At 35.0% G+C, this 20624-nt stretch overlaps 1 protein-coding gene across 1 annotated transcript in view; it reads left to right on the top strand.

Moving 5' to 3' along the window:
• Window positions 1-20624, top strand: part of DNAH14 (dynein axonemal heavy chain 14) — a 537201-nt gene that overhangs the window by 254823 nt on the left and 261754 nt on the right. The window contains exons 36-37 of the mRNA XM_057727198.1: window positions 615-749; window positions 14421-14636. Coding sequence (XP_057583181.1) covers window positions 615-749; window positions 14421-14636 — 351 coding nt within the window. The remainder of the gene's footprint in view (window positions 1-614; window positions 750-14420; window positions 14637-20624) is intronic.

Genomic DNA, 20624 nt, shown 5'->3' on the forward strand with positions numbered 1-20624 from the left:
TAACAAATGTGAAAAAAAAAGGTATAGATTAGATTGTGTTGTTTGCAAATCATATGAGACATCCAGATGGAAGTATTTAGTAGGGCATTGAAATTTAACTCTTGCACTTAGAACCAAAGACTGAGAAAAATGTATACATTAAGGAGTCATTAGAACTCAGATGATAGTTATAGATATTCAAATTGACAAAATTGGATAGGGACAATGTAGAAAAGAGAGAGACAAAGATGAATTAGGGAAGACTAACATGGAAAGGACAATCAGAACTCAAAAGAAAAAAAAAAGAGAAGAGAAAGCCCAGATAAATCTTCCTCCAGAAGCCAATCACAAAGAAAGGTACAGGTGTAAATGAGAATTGGAAAGTGAGATAAACTATTAAATATCAAGAATTGAAAATTATTCTTTGAATTTTAAAATTAAGAGATTTCTGGTGAGTTTAACCTTAGCCTAGTCAATAAAAGAGAACCTAGATTATGACAGATTGAATAATAATTTGAAGGAATGATCCATGGACATAGTCAGAGATGTATTTGTAAATAAGAACTTTCAGGTTTCAGCTTTGCTGAACAATCAGTAAACTAAAATTAAGCCATAAATCTGCAATTTTGTCTTAGGCTTGTGTTGGTGTGATGTTAGTGGGCCCAACAGGTGGAGGAAAAACAACAGTCAGAAGAATTTTAGAAAGAGCATTAACACTGTTGCCAATTGAAGAATTCTTATCAATTGAAGAAAGGGAATCCATTTCACAGGTAAATGTTCTACTAAATAAAATATTTCTCTATTTGCCAGGTCTTATTTTATACTTCAATAACAATTTTTGTTCTCTTTACAGAAGTATGTTTTTTACTTGTTAAATTTATTGCTAGGAATTTTGTAGTTAGGGATCATCCTGTAGTGAACAGGAATGTTTTTTTTTTCATTTGAATTTGAAACTGATAAATGCTAGTGTAAAACTACTGAGTTGTATATACAAGTATATTTTCTATTTAGTCACTTTACTTAACAGACGGATAGTTCTAATTGTTTTCTTAGGTAATCAATTGAAGTATCTTCAAATGAATATAAATTTTTCTCTTTTCTAACATTTATATATTTTTATCTTATTGCAATAATTAACTCTCCAAGACAATGTTACCCGTAATATCTTGTTCCTTACTTTATCTGAAATGAAGTTATTATTTCTGTATTTAATGTGATTTTGCTCTTAGTCTGTTGTAAGTATTCTTTATCATACTTTGGAAATTTTCTTCTAGTCTCATTATATTTTAATTTTTGACTCCAATTTATGAAACAATTTCTCAGCATCTATTTTTAATATTTTAACTGGTTAACCTAATAAGCTATGTTGATAGATTTACTAATGTTAAATTGTTAACTTAATAAGTTATGTTGATAGATTTACTAATGTTAAATTGTCCTTAAATACCTAGAATAACTCCTACTTTTATTCAATATAAAGTTAGACTCCAATAAATAGTGTGTACTTTAATTATCTTACTTAAAGATTCATTGTTGGTAATATATTCCAAAGGTCTTAGAAACTCAGGTTCTCAGTTATGTAGATTTTTTTAATGTGCAATATCCTGCTTCAAAATCGTTTGTGTGGCGGTTCATAATTCTTTATATTTTCCTCTGTCTAAGCTCCTGTTATCAATAGCTCTTAATTAGTTCTCAAGCAATGATTATAATTAGTAATAGGTAAATTATCACAGCAATAATAAAAATAACTAATATTTATGGAGTGCTAAATATGGACCAAATACTGGTTAAAACACTTTTACTTGAATTATCTCATTTACTTCTTACAATTCTGTGGACAGGAATTTATTTTATTAGAAACATTTTTTAAATTGCAAAAGAAGTGTGTACCATTGTGAGAAATTTAGAAAATACAAAATACACTAGAAGAGAACAACTATAAGCACTTTGCTGTATTTTTTTAAGCTCTTTATTGGAATATAATTGCTTTACACTCTGTACCAGCTTATGAGGTACACCAAAGTGAATCAGCTTTATTTATATACATATCCCCATATCCCCTCCCTCCCGCAACTCACCCCCACCCTCCCCATCCTGGCCCTCCAAGGCATCATGCATCATCAAGTTGATCTCCCTTTGTTATACAGCAACTTCCCACTAGCTATTTTAAGTTGGTAGTATACATATGTCTATGCTACTCTCTTACTTTGTCCCAGCTTCCCCTTCAACCCCCATGCCCCCCAACCCTGTGTCCTCCAGTTCGTTCTCTGCATCTGCATCCTTATTTTTGTCCTGTCACTGGGTTCATCAGTACCTTTTTTTTTTTTTTTTTAGATGCTGTATATAGGAGTTAGCATACACTATTTGTTTTTCTCTTTCCGGCTTAGTTCACTCTGTATGACAGTCTCTAGGTCTATCCACCTCATTACATATAGTTCCATTTCATTCCTTTTTATGGCTGAGTAATATTCCATTGTATATATATGCCACATCTTCTTTATCCATTCATTTGTTGATGAGCATTTAGGTTGCTTCCATGTCCTGGTTATTCTAAATAGTGCCGCAATGAACATTACGGTACATGTTTCTTTTTGGATTATGGTTTTCTCTGGGTATGTGCCCAGTAATGGGATTACTGGATCATATGGTAGTTCTATTTGTAGTTTTTTAAGGAACCTCCAAACTGTTTGCCATAGTGGCTGTACCAACCTACACTCCCACCAACAGTGCAGGGGATTTCCCTTTTCTCCACACCCTCTCCAAAATTTATTGTTTCTAGATTTTTTGATGATGGCCATTCTGACGGGTTTGAGGTGATACCTCATGGTGGCTTTGACCTACATTTCTCTAATGATTAGTGATGTTGAGCATCTTTTCATGTGTTTGTTAGCCATCTACATGTCTTCTTTGGAGAAATGTCTATTTAGGTCTCCAGCCCATTTGTGGATTGGGTTATTTGCTTTTTTGGTGTTAAGCTGCATGAGCTGCTTGTATATTTTGGAGATTAATCCTTTGTCTGTTGCTTCATTGGCAAGTATTTTCTCCCATTCTGAGGGTTGCCTTCTAGTCTTGTTTATGGTTTCTTTCGCTGTGCAAAAACTTTTAAGTTTCATGAGGTCCCATTTGTTTATTCTTGCTTTTATTTCCATGATTCTAGGAGGTGGGTCAAAAAGGATCTTGCTTTGATGTATGTCATAGAGTGTTCTGCCTATATTTTCCTCTAGGAGTTGTATAGTGTCTGGCCTTACATGTAGGTCTTTAATCCATTTGGAGTTTATTTTTGTGTATGGTGTTAGGAAGTGCTCTAATTTCATTCTTTTATATGTTGCTGTCCAATTTTCCCAGCACCACTTATTGAAGAGGCTGTCTTTTTTCCATTGTATATTCTTGCCTCCTTTGTGGAAGATAAGGTGCCCATATGTGCTTGGGTTTACCTCTGAGTTCTCTTTTCTGTTTCATTGATCTTCCTTTCTATTTTTGAGCCAGTACCATACTCTTAATCACTGTGGCCTTGTAGTCCGGAAGCCTAATTTCCACCAACTCCATCTTTCCTTCTCAATGTTGCTTTGGATATTTGGGATCTTTTGCATTTCCATACAAATCATAAGATTTCTTCTTCTAGTTCTGTGAAAAATGCCATTGGTAATTTGATCAGGATTGCATTGAATCTGTAAATTGCTTTGGGTAGTACAGTCATTTTCACAATATTGATTCTTCCAATCCCAGAACATGGTATGTCTCTCCATCTGTTTCTATCGTCTTTGATTTCTTTCATTGGTGTCTTATACTTTTTTATTGATCTTTGCTATTGTTTCCTTCATTTCTTTTTCATTTATTTCTGATCTGATCTTTATGATTTCTTTCCTTCTGCTCACTTTGGGTTTTTTTGTTGTTGTTGTTGTTCTTTCTCTAATTGTTTTAGGTGTAAGGTTAGGTTGTTTATTCGATAATTTTCTTGTTTCTTAAGGTAGGACTATATTGGTATAAACTTCCCTCTTAGAACTGCTTTTGCTGCATCCCATAGGTTTTGGGTTATTGTGTTTTCATTGTCATTTGTTCTAGGTATTTTTTGATTTCCACTTTGATTTCTTCAGTGATTTCCTGGTTATTTAATAGAGTATTTTTTTAGCCTCCATGTGCTTGTATTTTTTACAGTTTTTTCCAGGTAATTGATATCTAGTCTCATGGCGTTGTGGTCAGAGAAAATGCTTGATACAATTCAATTTTCTTGAATTTACCAAGGCTTGATTTGTGCCTCAAGATGTGATCTATCCTGGAGAATGTTCCATGTGCACTTGAGAAGAAAGTGTAGTCTGTAGTTTTTGGATGGAATGTCCTATAAATATCAGTTAAGTCAACATGGTCTAATGTGTCATTTAAAGCTCGTGTGTCCTTATTTATTTTCTGTTTGGATGATCTGTCCATTGATGTAAGTGGGGTGTTAAAGTCTCCTACTATTATTGGGTTCCTCTTGATTTCCCCTTTCATGGCTGTTAGCATTTGCCTTATGTATTGAGGTGCTCCTATGTTGGGTGCGTAGATATTTACAATTGTTATATGTTCTTCTTGGATGGATCCCTTGATCATTATGGAGTGTCCTTCTTTGTCTCTTGTAATAGTCTTTACTTTAAAGTCTAATTTGTCTGATATGAGCATTGCTACTCCAGCTTTCTTTGGACTTCCATTTGCATGGAGTACCTTTTCCCATCTCTTTACTTTCAGTCTATATGTATCCCTTGGTCTGAAGTGGGTTTCTTGTAGGCAGCATATGTAAGGGTCTTGTTTTTGTATCCATTCAGCCAGTCTGTGTCTTTTGGTTGGAGCATTTAATCCATTTACATTTAAGGTGATTATTGATATGTATGTTCCTATTACCATTTTCTTAATTGTTTTGGGTTTGTTTTTGTAGGTTTTTTCCTTCTCTTGTGTTTCTTGCTTAGAGAAGTTCCTTTAGCTATTGCTGTAAGTCTGGTTTGGTGGTGCTGAATTCTCTTAACTTTTGCTTGTCTGTAGAGCTTTTGATTTCTCCATCAAATCTGAATGAGATTCTTGCTGGGTAGAGTATTCCTGGCTGTAGGTTTTTCTCTTTCAGGACTTTCAGTATATCCTGCCATTCCCTTCTGGCCTGCAGAGTTTCTGCAAAAAGATCAGCTGTTGTCCTTATGGGTTTTCCCTTATATGTTATTTGTTGCTTTTTTCTTGCTGCTTTTAATATTTTTTCTTTATGTTTAATTTTTGTTAGTTTGATTAATATATGCCTTGCTGATTTCTCCTTGGGTTTATTCTGTATGGGATTCTCTGTGCTTCTTGGACTTGATTATTTATTTCCTTTCCCATGTTGGTGAAATTTTCCACTATAACCTCTTCAAATATTTTCTCAGACCCTTTCTTTTTTCCTTCTTCTTCTGGGATGCCTATGATTTGAATGTTTGTGCACTTAATGTTGTCCCCTAGGTCTCTGAAACTGTCTTCCATTCTTTTTATTCTTTTTTCTCTTTCCTGCTCTGTGGCAGTTATTTCCCCCATTCTATCTTCCAACTCCCTTATTCGTTTTTCTGCCTCAGTTTTTCTGCTGTTTATACTATGTAGAGTATTTTTTATTTCATTTATTTTCTTCTTCATTACTGTTTGTTTGCTCCTTAGTTCTTCTGAGTCCTTATTAACTGTTTCTTGTATTTTCTCTATTTTGTTATTGAGATTTTTTATCGTCTTTACTATCATTACTCTGTATTCTTTTTCAAGCAATTTTCCTATTTCCTCTTCATTGATTTGGTCTTGTGGGGTTTTTTCCTGCTCCTTTGTCTGCATGGTGTTTCTTTGTTTTCTCATTTTGTCTAATTTATAGGATTTGCTGTCTCCTTTCCCTATGCTGCCTAGTAGCAATTCCTCTTGTTTCTGCCCTCTGCCTCCTGTGGTGGGGTTTGTCCAATGTCTTGAGTAGGCTTCCTGGTGGGGGGGTCTGGTGTCTGCTTTCCAGCATGTGGCTCTGTGTCTTTTCTCTCTGATGAGCAGGGCCATGTCAGGAGGTATCTGTGAGGTTAATATGGCTTTAGGTAGTCTGTGTGCTGATGGGAGAATTTGTGTTCCTGTCTTGTTTGTAGTTTGGTGTTATGTGTCCAGCACTGGCAGTTGCAGACAGTTGGACCAAGCCTAGTCTAAGACTCTGATACAAGGCTCTGTGAGAGTTCTCTGCAGTTAATCTTCCCTGTGTCTGAGGACTCCCTAGTAGTCTAGCATCCTGGATTCAGTGCTCCTTCCCAAGAGCCTCCTACTTGACTTCTGATGGAGTAGTCCAAACTTCAGAGGTTGCTTGTCCTGGCAATAAAGGGGTTTAAAGGAGACTGTCCAAGCCCCAGACTAATGGCAGACTGTTGAGTCAAACAAATACTAAGTCAAGGAAACACATACATGTATAAGAAACACAAATACTGAATCCAATAGAACATAAGGCATTAGAAAGACCTGACAGAAGAACCCCAGTATGCCATCAGACAATCAAAGAGAAAACCAACAGAAATTCAAAACCAAACCAAAGCAGAAACAAAAAACAAAAAAAACCACACACACACACACAAACACAAATCCAGGGAGATTTTGAAAGCTAGGATGAAATATAATAAAGAGCAAGAGTACCACGAGACAGACTGAAGATTCTCAGAATAAAATCAGACAATTATACTTAGAACTAAGATAAAGACAAAACCTAGTAATAAAAACCAAAGCAGTATGTCATCTTGAGAATAAAGCAAGGAAACGGAGCAGACATAATATTGCTTATAAGTATATTAAGATAAAATAAACTAAAAAAGGATAGAAGACAGGGCAACAGAAGAGTGTAGTGTGACTGGAAATATGAAAAGAGAAGAAAGAAATAGAAATATATAAAAGATAGGGATGAAAAGAAGGTAGGAGAGATACAGTCAGCACCACAAAAAATTTATGGACCCGATCAATAGAATTAATAATAATATTTCTGTTTCCTTGGGGTCTCAGCTGTAAGTGTCCTTCTACCTGCCTTGGGCTTTTTGTATTATTCTGTGACCAGCAGAGCTTCCTTTATTGTTCATCTGTAAGCACTGGTGTGTGGGGAGAGAGAGGGTACAATAGTGGCTCCTTCCCCTGGGAGTGAGTGAGCAGTGGCTCCTCTCCCCTGCTATGACTCTGCCGGTGCACCCTGCCTGGGTCATGGTGGCTCAGTCAGCCATGGCGGTGCCTGTTGTGGAGGGACACCAGCAGCTCAGCTGTAAACAGAATGTATCCAGAGCTGGGCCACTCTGTGAACTTTTGGCTCTCAGCTGCAGGCACTTTAAGCCAGTCCTGCCTGGGGGCCTTTGTTATCCCTGAGTGCATTAGCCAGGCCCAGAGGGGTCCTTCCTTTGACCATTGCAGGTGCCGAGAGAGAGGCTACACCTGTGGCTCTTCCCCCCTGCTTGTGAGTCAGCAGTATCAAGCCGCCACTATGGCTGTGCAGCTTTCCACAGTAGGCACTATCTGCTGCAGATTTCTTCCCTCCTGTCCTCTCAGTCCATCTCCCCACTGCCAACAATGTTTCTCACCCTGAAACAGTTCTCCGGTTCCCACGTTCCACCTCCCAGACCCCCTGTTCAGCTGTGAATCAATGTTTCAGTCCGGACACGCTGAGCTGTGGTGCAGACCCTCCTTGTGTTTCTCACTCTTTCCCATCTGCCACAGCTCAGCTGCTTCACCCTCTTTGAACAGTCCCAAATGCCTCCCTTCTGACCCAGGGAAATACCCCACTGGAGAAGGGGTTTCCCCGTCAGATAAGGGATGTTTCCCCAAATTCGACAATCTCCCCTCTGTTTCAGATCCCCCCACCCTAGGGTGTGGGACCCATCCCTTTCCTTTCTTCTCCTCCTCTTTCTCCTTTTTTTTTTCCCCTCTGTCCTACCCAGTTATATCAGGATCTTTGCAGTCCTTTCTGGTGTCCGAGGTCATTTGGTGGTGTTCAGCTGGTTCTCTGTGAGAATTATTGCGTCTTTTGGTGTATTCCTGATGCTTCTGTGGAGAGGGATGCATTCCACCTCCTTCTACTGCTGTATTTCTTTTGATTATTTTTCCTACACTAAATCTATTTATAAATAATTTATATGCACTAAATAGTACTGCATATAAATGATCTCAAATTTTCTAATGTTGTCATTTTCACCTAATGTTATTTGCTGAGAATTAACCCCATGTCATTAAAAACTTCTCACAATGTCATTCTAATGAGTGTATTCTGTATATATGACTATATTATAATTTATTTAATCATTCTCTTTTTTAATATTTTTAATTTGATTTTTAAAATATAATTACAATAAAAATATTTAGGCTGATGGCAAGATCTTAGATAATGGAATTGTTTTGATCTTCCTCCTCAGTTCATGACTTTTTCCTAATTGGTCTGTTCAAGACCTCTTTTATTTTAGTTTAGTTCAATTTAGTTTACTTTATTTCCTAATCTTTATTTCTTTTCCCTCTTCATCATAGGAACTCTCTCTAATGCTTGTGCTACATGCCCTTATGTATGTGTGTATCCCCTAAAAATGTCTACACCTCAAGGGTGAGATTGCTCTGTGGTAGGGTATCATTTCATCATGTACTGCACAGTAAAATTGAGGTGAAATTCACTTATATAATTAACCATTTTAAGATGTACAATTTCAGTGTCATTTAGTGCATTCACAACATTGTGCACCACCTCACTCTAGTTTCAAAGTTTTTTCATCTCCCCAGGAGAACACACCCTACCCATTAAGAAATTACTCCCCATTACCTTTTCTCTATGTTCTCTGGAAACCTCTGATTGATTTTCTCTATATACAGATTTGCCTATTCAGATCATTTCACATAAAAGGAATCATGCAATATGAGACTCTTGTGTCTGGCTGCTTTCACATATGATTTTGAGGTTCATCCAAGTTGTAGAATGTATCAGTACTTCATTCTTTTTATGGCTGCATAATATTGCATTGTACAGAATATTTATTTATCCATTCATCACAATTTATTTATCTATTCAACTTTTGATGAATATTTGGGTTGTTTCCACCTTTTAGCTCCTATGAATAATGCTGCTTTAAACATTTATGTACAAGGTTTTATATGGACATATGTTTTCATTTCTCTTGGATATTTAACTAGGAGCAGAATTTCTGGGTCATATGATAATTCTATGTTTAACTTTTTGAGGAAGCACCAAACTGTTCTCTCCACAGCAGCTGCATCATTTTATTTTGTTTTTTTTTTTTTTTTTTTTTTTGCACACGGGCTTAGTTGCTCCGTGGCATGTGGGATCTTCCTGGAGCAGGGATCGAACCTGTGTCCCCTGCATTGGCAGGCAGATTCTTAACCACTGCGCCACCTAGGAAGCCCTACATCATTTTAAATCACACACCAGCAATGTATTAGTCTTCCTATTTATCCACATCTTCACCAACACTTTTTTTGCATTCTAGCAGGTGTGAAGTGGTATCTCTTAGCTGTTATTTGCATTTCCTTAATGATTAATGCACGTTGAATACCATTTCATGTACTTATTGGTCATTTGTATACCTTCTTTGGAGAAACATCTGTTCACATCCTTTGTCCACTTTTAAATTGGATTATCTTTTTGTTTTTGAGTTGTAAGAGCTCTTTATATATGCTGGATATGAAACCCTTATCAGATATATATTTTGCAAATATTTTCTCCTATTCTTTGAGTTGTCTTTTCACTTTCTTGATAATGTCCTTTGATGCATCAAGGTTGTTAATTTTTATTAAATCTGATTTATTTATTTATTCTTTTGTTGCTTGTGCTTTTTGGTGCAAATTGAAGAATTCATTAACAAATTCAAGGGCATGAAGATTTAGTCCTATGTTTCTTTCTGCTAGTTGTATAATTTTAGTTCTTATATTTAAGTCATTTATCCATTTTCAGTTTACATTTGTAAATGGAGTGATGTAGAAGTCCAACTTAACTCTTTTGCATGTGGATGTCCAGTTGTCCTGGCACTGTTTGTTAAAGAGACTATTATTCTTTTCCCCATTGAATTATCTTGGCATTCTTCTTGAAAATCAATTGACCATAAATGTTTGCATTTATTTCTGGACTCTCAGTTCTATTCCACTGTTCTATATGTCAATCCTTATGCCAGAATATATGTATTTTGATTATTGTGGTTTTATAGTAAGTTTGAAATTTGCAAGTGTGAATCCTCCAACTTTGTTTTCCTTTCTGAATATTATTTTGGTTATTTTAGTCTCCTTGCATTCCAAATGAATTTGAGAATTGGCTTTTCCATTTCTGGAAAAAAAAAGGACCATTGGAATATTGATAGGGATTATGTCAAATCTGTAGATCACTTTAAGGAATATTACCATCTTAACAATATTAAGTTTTCCAATCCATGAACATGGGATGTCTTTCCAATTTTAAATCTTTAATTTCTTTCAAAAATTTTCTTTTCTTTTTTGTAGTTTTCAAAACACAAGTCTTTCTCCTACTTGGTTAAGTTTATTCCTAAGCATGTTATTCTTTGAATGTCATTATAATTGGAATTGCTTTCTTAATTTTCTTTTTGGATTATTTGTTACTGCTATATAGAAACATAGCTGATTTTTGTGTGTTGATCCTGTACCTGCAAATGCGCTGATTCATTCATTAGCTCTAATAGTTGTTCTTTGAAATTTTCTATATATAGAATAATATATGTAAATAGATGGTTTTACTTCTTTTTCAATGTGGGTGTATTTTATTTCTTTTCTCACCTAATTTCCAGGCTAAGACTTTCACAATGTTTATTATCAGTGGTGGAAATGGAAATCCTTGCCTTGTTCCTGACTTTAGGGGAAAAGCTTTTAGTCTTTCACCATTGTGTATGATGTTAGCTGTGGGTTTTTCGTAAATATTTCTTATCACGTTTTTAAAAATTCCCTTCTATTCCTAGTTTACCAAGTGTTTTTATCAGAATGTATGTAAAATTTTATCAAATGCTTTTTCTATGTCTCTTGATGTGATCATGTGATTTATTTCCTTTGTCCTATTAATGTGGTATACTACATTGATTTTCTTGCATAGAAACATCCTTGCATTCCTGTGATAAATCTTACTTGGTCATGGTACATAATCCTTTAAATGTGCTGTTGGGTTCAGTTTGCTAGCACTTTTTTTGAGGATAGTATATATTTATAACTATAATATAATATAATGTGATATAATATTATATATGTATATATATGTGTATATATATATATATATATATATATGGCTATTGGTCTGTAGTTATCTTTTCTTGTGGTATCTTTGTCTGGATTTGGTATCAGGGGGTACTGCTGGCCTCATAGAATGTGTTAGAAAGTATTCCCTCCTTTTTCATTTTTTAACTTTGGTGTTAATTCTTCTTTAAAGGTTTGGTCAAATTCATCTACCATGTAGGTTTGGACTTTTCTTTCTTGGAGTTTTTTGATTACTGATTCAATCTCTCTACTTGTTATAGATCGTTGAGATTTTCTATTTCTTCTTGAGTCAGGCTTTGGTTATTTCTGGTGTTTCTAGGAATTTGCCTGTTTCACCTAGATTATATAATTTGCTGGCATACAATTATTCATAATGTTTTCTTATCATCCTTTTAATCTGTAAGCCAGTAGTAATGTCCATACTTTTATTTCTGCTATTTCTTTTCTGTTTTCAGTCTGGTTAAAAGTATGTTGATTTTGTTGATCTTTTCAAGCAGCCATATTTGTTCTCTCTATTGTCTTTCTGGTCTATTTTGTTTGTCTCTTCTCTAATCATTATTATATCCTTCTTTTTGCTGGTCTTGGATTCAGTTTGCTCTTCTTTTCCTAGTTCCTTACAGTTTAAAATTAGACTGTTGATTTGAGGTCTTTTTTCTCTTTTAATGTGGGTATTTATAGCTGTACTTTTTCTTCTTTGTACTAATTTCACTGCATCCCGTAAGTGTTGGTAAGTTGTGTTTTCATTTTCATTCATCTCAATTCCGTAACTATTTCTTCTTTGACCCATTGGTTGTTTAGGAGTATATTTTAAATTTTCTATGTATTTGCAAATTTTTCAACTTTTCTTTTGTTATTGATTTCTAGTTTTATTCCATTGTGGTTGGAGAAGGTATTTTATATGATTTCAATATTTTAAAATGTATTGAGAGTTGTTTTTATGACTACAACTCAGACTAGGTAATTTCAATATCCCTGTCTTCAAATTTGCTGATTCTTTTTTCTGGCTGCTCAAATTAGCTGTTGATTGCCTCTGCTGAATTTTTTATTTCCGCTATTGTATTTTCAGCTCCATAATTTTGATCTGGTTCTTTTTTTATAATTCCTATTTGTATTCCATCTTCTCATATCATTTTCCTCATTTCCTTTGGTTCCTTGGCTATGATTTCTTTCATTTCTTTGAGTATATTTAAGACAGTTAAAGACTTTTGTCTATTATGTTCAATGTCTAGCTTCTTCAGGGATGGTTTCTGTCAGTTTAGTTTGTTCCTTTGGATGGGCCACGTTTCATGTTTCTTTGTATGCCTTGTGATTTTTTGTTGTTGAAAATTGGACATTTGCAAAAACAGCCACCTTTATCAGGCTTTACAGACTTGCTCTGTACTGGGGTAGTACTTCACTGATTAGCTGGACCAGATATGAGCCTAAGTATCAGCCTTAGATGAAAGTTTAAGGTCTTTTCAGGTTTGTTTGTTTGTTTTTTCTGTGCATGCATCTTGACTGGGCCTGCATCTAGCTTTCACAAATCCCCTGTATACACAGCTGCTTTTGAATGTTTTAATTTCCCAAAGATTCTTACTTTAGCTTCACCCTTGAGACTTAGATAGTCTGTTGTAAGTCTCCATCCATAATCTCTTATCTTAGGCTTCTGTGGGTCTATAGACTTCTTGCAACTTTCACAAGAAATGCCTGGCCACTTTTCCTACTTGAGATCTGAGATAGTTACACAGACACCAGTTATTCCAGTAGCCCCCAGACAGGTTAAAATGTTGCAAATAAGGTCTGCTTGGGTACCAATTCTGACCTGAAGCTTAAAACTATATCCTACTCTCCCTCACTTCTATATCCCACCCTAACTCCAGTCAAACCACATCATAGCCTATGTATTGTGTTCCTGGATGAGGCACAATGGGAATTTTTTTAAGTGGAAAGGTTTTTTTTAATTGAAATATAGTTAAGTTATAATGTTGTGTTAGTTTCAGATGTACAGCAAAGTGATTCAGTTATATACATATATATAAATATATATATTCTTTTTATACATTCTCTTCCACTATAGGTTATTGCAAGATACTGAGTATAGTTCCCATATATCTTATATATAGCACTGTGTATATTTTAATCCCAAATTCCTAATTTACCCTCCCCCCTTTCTTAATTGGTGACCATAAGTTTGTTTTCTATGTCTGTAAGTCTATTTCTGTTTTGTAAATAAGTTCATTTGTATCTTTTTCTTAGATTCCACATATAAGTGGTATCATATGATATTTGTCTTTCTCTGTCTGACTTACTTCATTTAGTATGATAATCTCTAGGTCCATCCCATGTTGCTGCAAATGACATTATTTCATTCTTTCTTTATGGCTGAGTAATATTTCATTGTGTATATATACCGCATCTTCTTTATCCATTCATCTGTCTATGGACACGTATGTTGCCCCTATGTCTTGGCTATTGGAAAGGTTTTAATTAAAAGGAAACTTGCATGAAAGCTATGCATTCATTTTCTATTGCTTCTATAACTAATAACAACAAACAACATGTATTAAAACTACACACATTTACTATCTTCCAGTTCTGGAGGTCAGAAGTCTGGTGTGAGTCTCACTGAGCTACAATCCAGGTGTCAGCAGGTTGAGTTCCTTTCTGGAGGCTCTAGGGAAGAACATGTTCCCTTGCATAATCAGATGTTGGCATAATTCAGCTCCTAGAGGTTGTAGGACTGAGGTCCCATTTCCTTGCTGTCTGTCAGTGGGGAGCCGCCCTTACCTCCTAGAGGCCTCTCTCAGATCTTTGCACACTGTCCATACCTCTAGATCCCTCTGTGCTGCCCTCTCTCTGATTCACTCCCTGCTTTCCTCTTCCATATTAACTCATGCAATTAGATTGGACCCACTTGGCTAATCAGGGTAATCATCCCATCTCTAGGTCTATTCCTTAATCATATCTGTAAAGTCCATTTAGAGGCATAATGGGATTTTTTTCCTATTTTTTTCCTAGGGATATCATTTGTAATATTTATAATTTTAAAGAATAATGATTTGAATATAATTGCTAACTTGAATAAGTCAATTTTTACTGTTCCTTGAAAATTGCTATGTTTATAAAGAATCCTTTGGAGTGAAAGATTTCTCCTAAAACCTCTCACAATAATGATGCAGAAAAGTTAAATAATTATTCAATTGTCAGTGTCTTTAAAAATCACACTGGATTTTTCTCAGATTCCAGGAAGAAAAGGAAAAGTAGATATCTGTGTTTTAAATCCAAAGTGTATCACTCTTAGTGAACTATATGGACATCTGGATCCTAATACTATGGAATGGGCTGATGGATTATTATCAGCAACAATTCGAAATTATGTATATTTAAACACTACAAAGTACTCAAACAAAGACAGTGATCCCGGACCAAAGTTGAAAATCTCAGATTCACCTAATGTAAGTTCAGTATGGAATGATTATTTTATTTCACTGTTGTAGATTATTTCATTGTTTATCTAATGATTGATATTAAAACTTCATTAGATACTATCATAAAAGTAAATTTTAAAATTATGATCAGTTAAAAAAAGGAAAATTATGATATGTAAAAAAAACCTCATATACCATTGTTTCTTGTGGGTTGTTTTTGTTTTTTGGTTTTTGGTTTTTTTAAGTTAACTTTTATTGAAGTATAGTTGCTTTACAATGTTGTGTCAGTTGCCGCTGTACAGCACAGTGAATCAGTTATACATATAAATATATCCCCTTATTTTAGATTTTTTTCCCATTTAGGTCACCACAGAGCATTGAGTAGAGTTCCCTGTGTTATACAGTAGGTTCTCATTAGTTATCTATTTTATACATAGTAGTGTATACATGAGGGTGATTAAAATTATCCACACTCCAGTTATATTAAAACTTCTGTAAATTCTACAGAGTGTGGATAATGTTATCGAAACTACATGGAATAATTGAAGTCCCTTCAAGTTTGAAAGTAAGCATTTTAGGACAAATAAAAGGAAATTCAACTTTGTACTTGTGCAAACTAATCCCTAAATCTGAATAGGTTTATATTGACTCATGGGTAATAGGTCCATGTTAAATTATTGGAAACTAGGATGTCTGAATATCAAGGAAGACAGCCATAGTCTCTTACAGTGCCTCTATTGGTCTGTCTCAAACTGAATTGGGTGAGAAAAGGTATGGTCCAATATAAACTTGGTTATCTCTTAAAGTCAGATCTGTTTTCGCTATTGGCACTGCTTGCCTTTGTTTAGTCCATTGCCAGCCAGTGTTTTCTGCTTAATGGTTTGCCTCATTGGCATCTGAGTTTCCTTACTTGTATGCCACATGCGGTTTACATCTTCCTTAAACACTCTCCCACGTAAATTCCCATTATAATACTTGACATCCAGCTAAGAGGGTCCATCTCTTCTCACCTCCTTCCTAGTCAGTATATTCAGCAAAAATTTACTGAGCCCTTACTATGGGCAAAAATTGTACTGGGTGATTGGGGAGAAAAATAGATAAAATTCACTTTTCAATAAATGTCTACTGAGCACAATCTAGTGAATCATTACAGTGTGGCCTCATTGTTTTGTTTGAGGTATATTATTGATAACAATATTTTACACCATTTATATCCTGTGTAATTATAAAACCCAGTATACTATCAAAGATAAGTAATTTTGTGGTTATTTGGCATTTAAAAGTATCCAGAATTTGTTTGCATCCCATTAATACAAGTAATGAAAAAATGATTTGTTTTAATCTGTAATAAACTGATTTATTGTGCAGTGGAAAAAAAAAACAACTTCTGTAAATTCTACAGAGTGCGGATAATTTTTGACTGACACTCATATGTCAATCCCAATCTCCCAATTCATTCCACACATACACATGCGCGCGCACACACACACACACCTGCCTTTCCTCCTTGGTATCCATAAGTTTATTCTCTACATCTGTGTCTCCATTTCTGCTTTGCAAATAAGTTCATCTGTACCATTTTTCTAGATTCTACATATAAGCAATATTATACAATATTTGTTTATCTGACTTAATTCACTCTGTATCACAGACTCTAGGTCCATCCATGTCTCTACAAATGGCACTATTTCATTCCTTTTTGTGGCTGAGTAATATTCCATTGTATATATGTACCACATCTTCTTTATCCATTCCTCTGTTGATGGACATTTAGGTTGCTTCCAACATTATAAATAGTGCTGCAATGAACATTGGGGTGCATGTATCTTTTTGAATTATGGTTTTCTCCAGGTATATGCCCAGGAGTGGGATTGCTGGGTCATATGGTAGTTCTATTTTTAGTTTTTTAAGGAACCTTCACACTGTTCTCCATAGTAGCTGTACCAATTTACATTCCCATTTAGTTCATATACTATTGTGTTTTAAAATGATTAGTAAATGATAAAATGAAGTTAAAGATACTTGCTTTTAAAGGAACACAAAGTGGATTAAATGTAGGTAGAGGATAATCTAGTGATGCCAGCACCACCAATATACCTTACAAATTAATGAGGTACAAAAATACTTCAGTAGAAAAGTATAAAGTATTTAATACAAAATTCATCAAAGAAATAAATACAAATGGCAAAAAACCTGGAAACTTATATTCTCATTAGTAATAAGTAGAGATTAGTAGTGAATTTCATTTACTCTGTACTACATTTACCCTATACTAAAGTGTAATAACTTTAGTTGTATAAAAAGATATTTGAAACCAAACAGATTAGCAGAAAGTTTTTTGAAATAGAAAACTAATATTCCAAAATTATAGAGTTGTGAAAGAGAAATTGATACATGTCTGGGGATAGTTTTGGAAATACATATTTATATTTTTAACTTGACATTTCTTTTGATTTAGAAATCTATTTCTGATAATTTATCCTAAGGAAATAAAATTTTTATTGTATTTTGCTATTTTTACATTGATATGAGAATGCTGTTTAAAAGTATTAAAAATGTATTTGTCCTCTGTGCTATACTTATTTTCCACAATCAATGAAAATAAGTTTATCAATATATTCTTTTGTAGATTCTAACTTTTCAGTAACGTCTTCCCTAGTCTAAGATTATTCTAGTATATCAATGGTTGCTTAATAACAAACATATAATAAATCTTTTTACATTTTCCTGTGTGTATAATTTATTTTGGTATAAATGTTTAACTTAATTTTTTTCCAAATGGAAAATTATTCTGACACAATTGAATAATTCATCTCCTTCCCACTGTTGTTGTCATGAAAGATGCTGTATATGATTTAAATCTTCTTAAATTTATTGTTACTTGTTTTGTGGCCTAAATGTGATCTATACTGGATAAAGTTTCATGTACACTTGAAAAGAATGCAAATTCTGCTGTTTTGGGATGAAATATTCTATATGTATCTATTAAGTCCATTGGGATAATGTATCATTTAAAGCCAGTGTTCTTATTGATTTTCTGTCTGAATGATCTGCCCATTGATGTAAGTGGAATGTCAGTCTCCTATTATTGTTTACTGTCAGTTTCTCTGTTTGCATATATTATTATTTGCTCTACATATTTTAGGTGCTCCTATGTTGGATGCATATATATTTACAATTGTCATATCTTCTTATTGGATTAATCCCTTTATCATCATGTAGTGTCCTTTTTTGTCTCTTGTTACAGTCTTTGTTTTAATGTTCATTTTGTCTAAAATAAGTATTACCACCCCAGCTTTCTTTCTGTTTCCATTTGCATGGAATAACTTTTTCCATTCCCTCACTTTTAGTCTATGCATGTGTCTTTAGATCTGAAGTGAGTCTCTTATAGGCAACATATATATGGAACTTTTTTTTTAATTCATTCATCCACTGTGTCTTTGATTGGAGCATTTAGTCCAATTTCATTTAAAGTACTTATTGATAGGTATGTGTTTATCACCATTTTATAAATTGTTTTCTGGTTGTTTTTGTAGTTCTTCATCTTTTGCTCTGTTCCCTTGTGATTTGATGACTATCTTTAGTGTTACATTTGTGTTGTATGTACTCTTTCTCTTTTGTGTGTTTGTATCTATTATAGGTTTTTTGTTTGTGGTTTCCATGAGGTTCATATATAACAATATATATATCTATGGTTATTTTAAGTTGATGATCTCTTCACTTTGAATGCAGTCTGACAACCCTGCATTTTTACTGCTCCCCCATGTTTAATGTTTTTGCTATCATATTTTACAATTTTTTGTTCTGGTATACCTTAACTACTTATTGTAAATATAGATAATCTCACCACTTTTGTCTTTTAACCTTCCTACTAGCTTTATAAGTGGCTGATCTACTACTACCTTTACTGTATGTTTGCCTTTACCAAGGAGATTTTTCCTTTCATAATTTTCGTATTTCTAGTTGTGGTCTTTTCTTTTCCACTTAAAGAAGTCCTTTTAACATTCTTCTAAAGATCATTCAGTGGTGCTGAACTCTCTTAGTGCTTGCTTATCTGTAAAACACTTTATCTCTCTTCAAAGCTGATTGAGGGCCTTGCCATGTAAGTATTCTTGGTTGTAGGTTTTGCCTTTCATCACTTTAAATATATCATGCCACTCCCTTCTGGCCTAAAAAGTTTCTGCTGAAAAGCTAAATGGTAGTCTTATGGGAGTTTCCTTGTACATAACTAGCTGCTTTTCCCTCACTGCTTTTAAAATTATCTTTAATCTTTGGCATTTTAATTACAATGCATCAGTGTGGATCTGTTTGGATCAAACTTGTTTGAGAATTTTTGTGCTTCCTGGACTTGAATGTCTGTTTTCTTTCTCCAGTTAGGGACTTTTTGGCTATAATTTCTTCATATAACTTCTCTGCCCTTTACTCTCTCTTCTCCTTCTGGGACTGCTATAATGAGAATGTTGGTAGTCTCTTAAACTAAGAGACGTTTTTTAAACTGTTCTTACTTTTTAAATTTATTTTTTCTGTTTCTCTTGGGTGATTTCTGCTACTCTGTCTTCCAGTTTGCTGATCCGAATGGATCATCTGTATCATCTAATCTACTTTTGATTCCTCCTAGTGTATTTTTTATTTCAGTTATTATATTCTTCAGCTGTCTTTGTTTTTCTTTGTATTTTCTAACTTTGTTAAACTTCTACTGTGTTCATCCATTCTTGTCCCAAATTCTTTGAACATCGTTACGTTCATAATCTTGAACTTTTTATCAGGTAGATTGCTTATCTCCACTTTGTTTAGTTCTTTTCCTGAGGTTTTGTCTTCTTCCTTCATTTGGAACATATTCCTCTGTTTCCTCATTTTGCCTAATTCTCTGTGTTTATTTCTGTATATTAAGTAGCTTGGTTACATTCCCGATCTTGGAGAAGTGGCTGTATGCAGGTGACATCCTAAGGGGCCTAGCAGCACGCTTCCCTCTGGTCACCAGAACTATGTGCCCTAGGGATTCCCCCTATGTCAGCTGCATAGGCCCTTCTGTTTTGATGGAATCAACTACTGTGGGTGCCCCTGGTAGGTGGGGCTGGCTTCCAGCCAAGTTAGCTGTTAAGCCCTGCCTTGTGTGGAAGCTGTCAGCTGTTGGTGGACAGGGCTGGGTCTTGGCACAGCTGTCTGTGGGATCCAAGGGGCTGTTGCTGACTAGCTGATCGATGAATAAGCCCCTGTTGCTAATAAGCTAGTGGGAAGATCCTAAAATGGAGCTTGCCAGCACCAGTGACTAGTGGTAGAATGGACTGCCCCAAATGGCTGCTGCCAGCATCTATGTCCCTGGGGGAGTCCCAGTTGCCTCTTGCCTCTGTGGGACACTCTACAAGATCATCATGTGCCTCTGAACCAGGCTTCTTTCAAATTATTGCCTGTGTGCTGGGTTTCAAAATGTGTGAAATTTTGTGTGTGCCCCTTAAGAGTGAAGTGTTTGTTTCTGACAGTCTCTGGCTCTCCTGTATGCAAACACTGTTGTCCTTCAAAGCAAGATGTTTTGGGTGATCCTTTTCCTGGTGCAGACCCCCCAGGCTGGGGAGTCTGATGTGGGGCTCAGACCCCTCACTCCTTGAAAAGAACCTCTGAAATTCTGATTATCCTCCCCTTTGTGGGCCACCTGCCTAGGGGTGTGGGTCTTCACTATACTGCCTCTCCATCTTTTCTGACCATCTCACTGTGGCTCTTTCCTTATATCTTTAGTTGTGGAAAATGTTTTCTTCTAGTCTTCAGTTCATTCTCATAGATAGTTTATCTTTAAATAGCTGTAATTTTGGTGAGCGTACAGGAGGAGGTGAGCTCAGGGTCTTCCTACTCTGCCATCTTGGCCACTCGATCCCTTAAGTTATAGTTTTATTGCATTGTGATTAGAGAATAGTGTCTCTGATGTTTCTCTTATTTTTAGAATATTTTAAGACTTACTTTATTACCTAATATATTGGCAATATGTAATTTTCAACCTTTCTCATGTAAAAGTCCTATTGT

The sequence above is a fragment of the Hippopotamus amphibius genome, chromosome 3, assembly GCF_030028045.1.
Source record: "Hippopotamus amphibius kiboko isolate mHipAmp2 chromosome 3, mHipAmp2.hap2, whole genome shotgun sequence".
NCBI classification, from domain to species: domain Eukaryota; kingdom Metazoa; phylum Chordata; class Mammalia; order Artiodactyla; family Hippopotamidae; genus Hippopotamus; species Hippopotamus amphibius.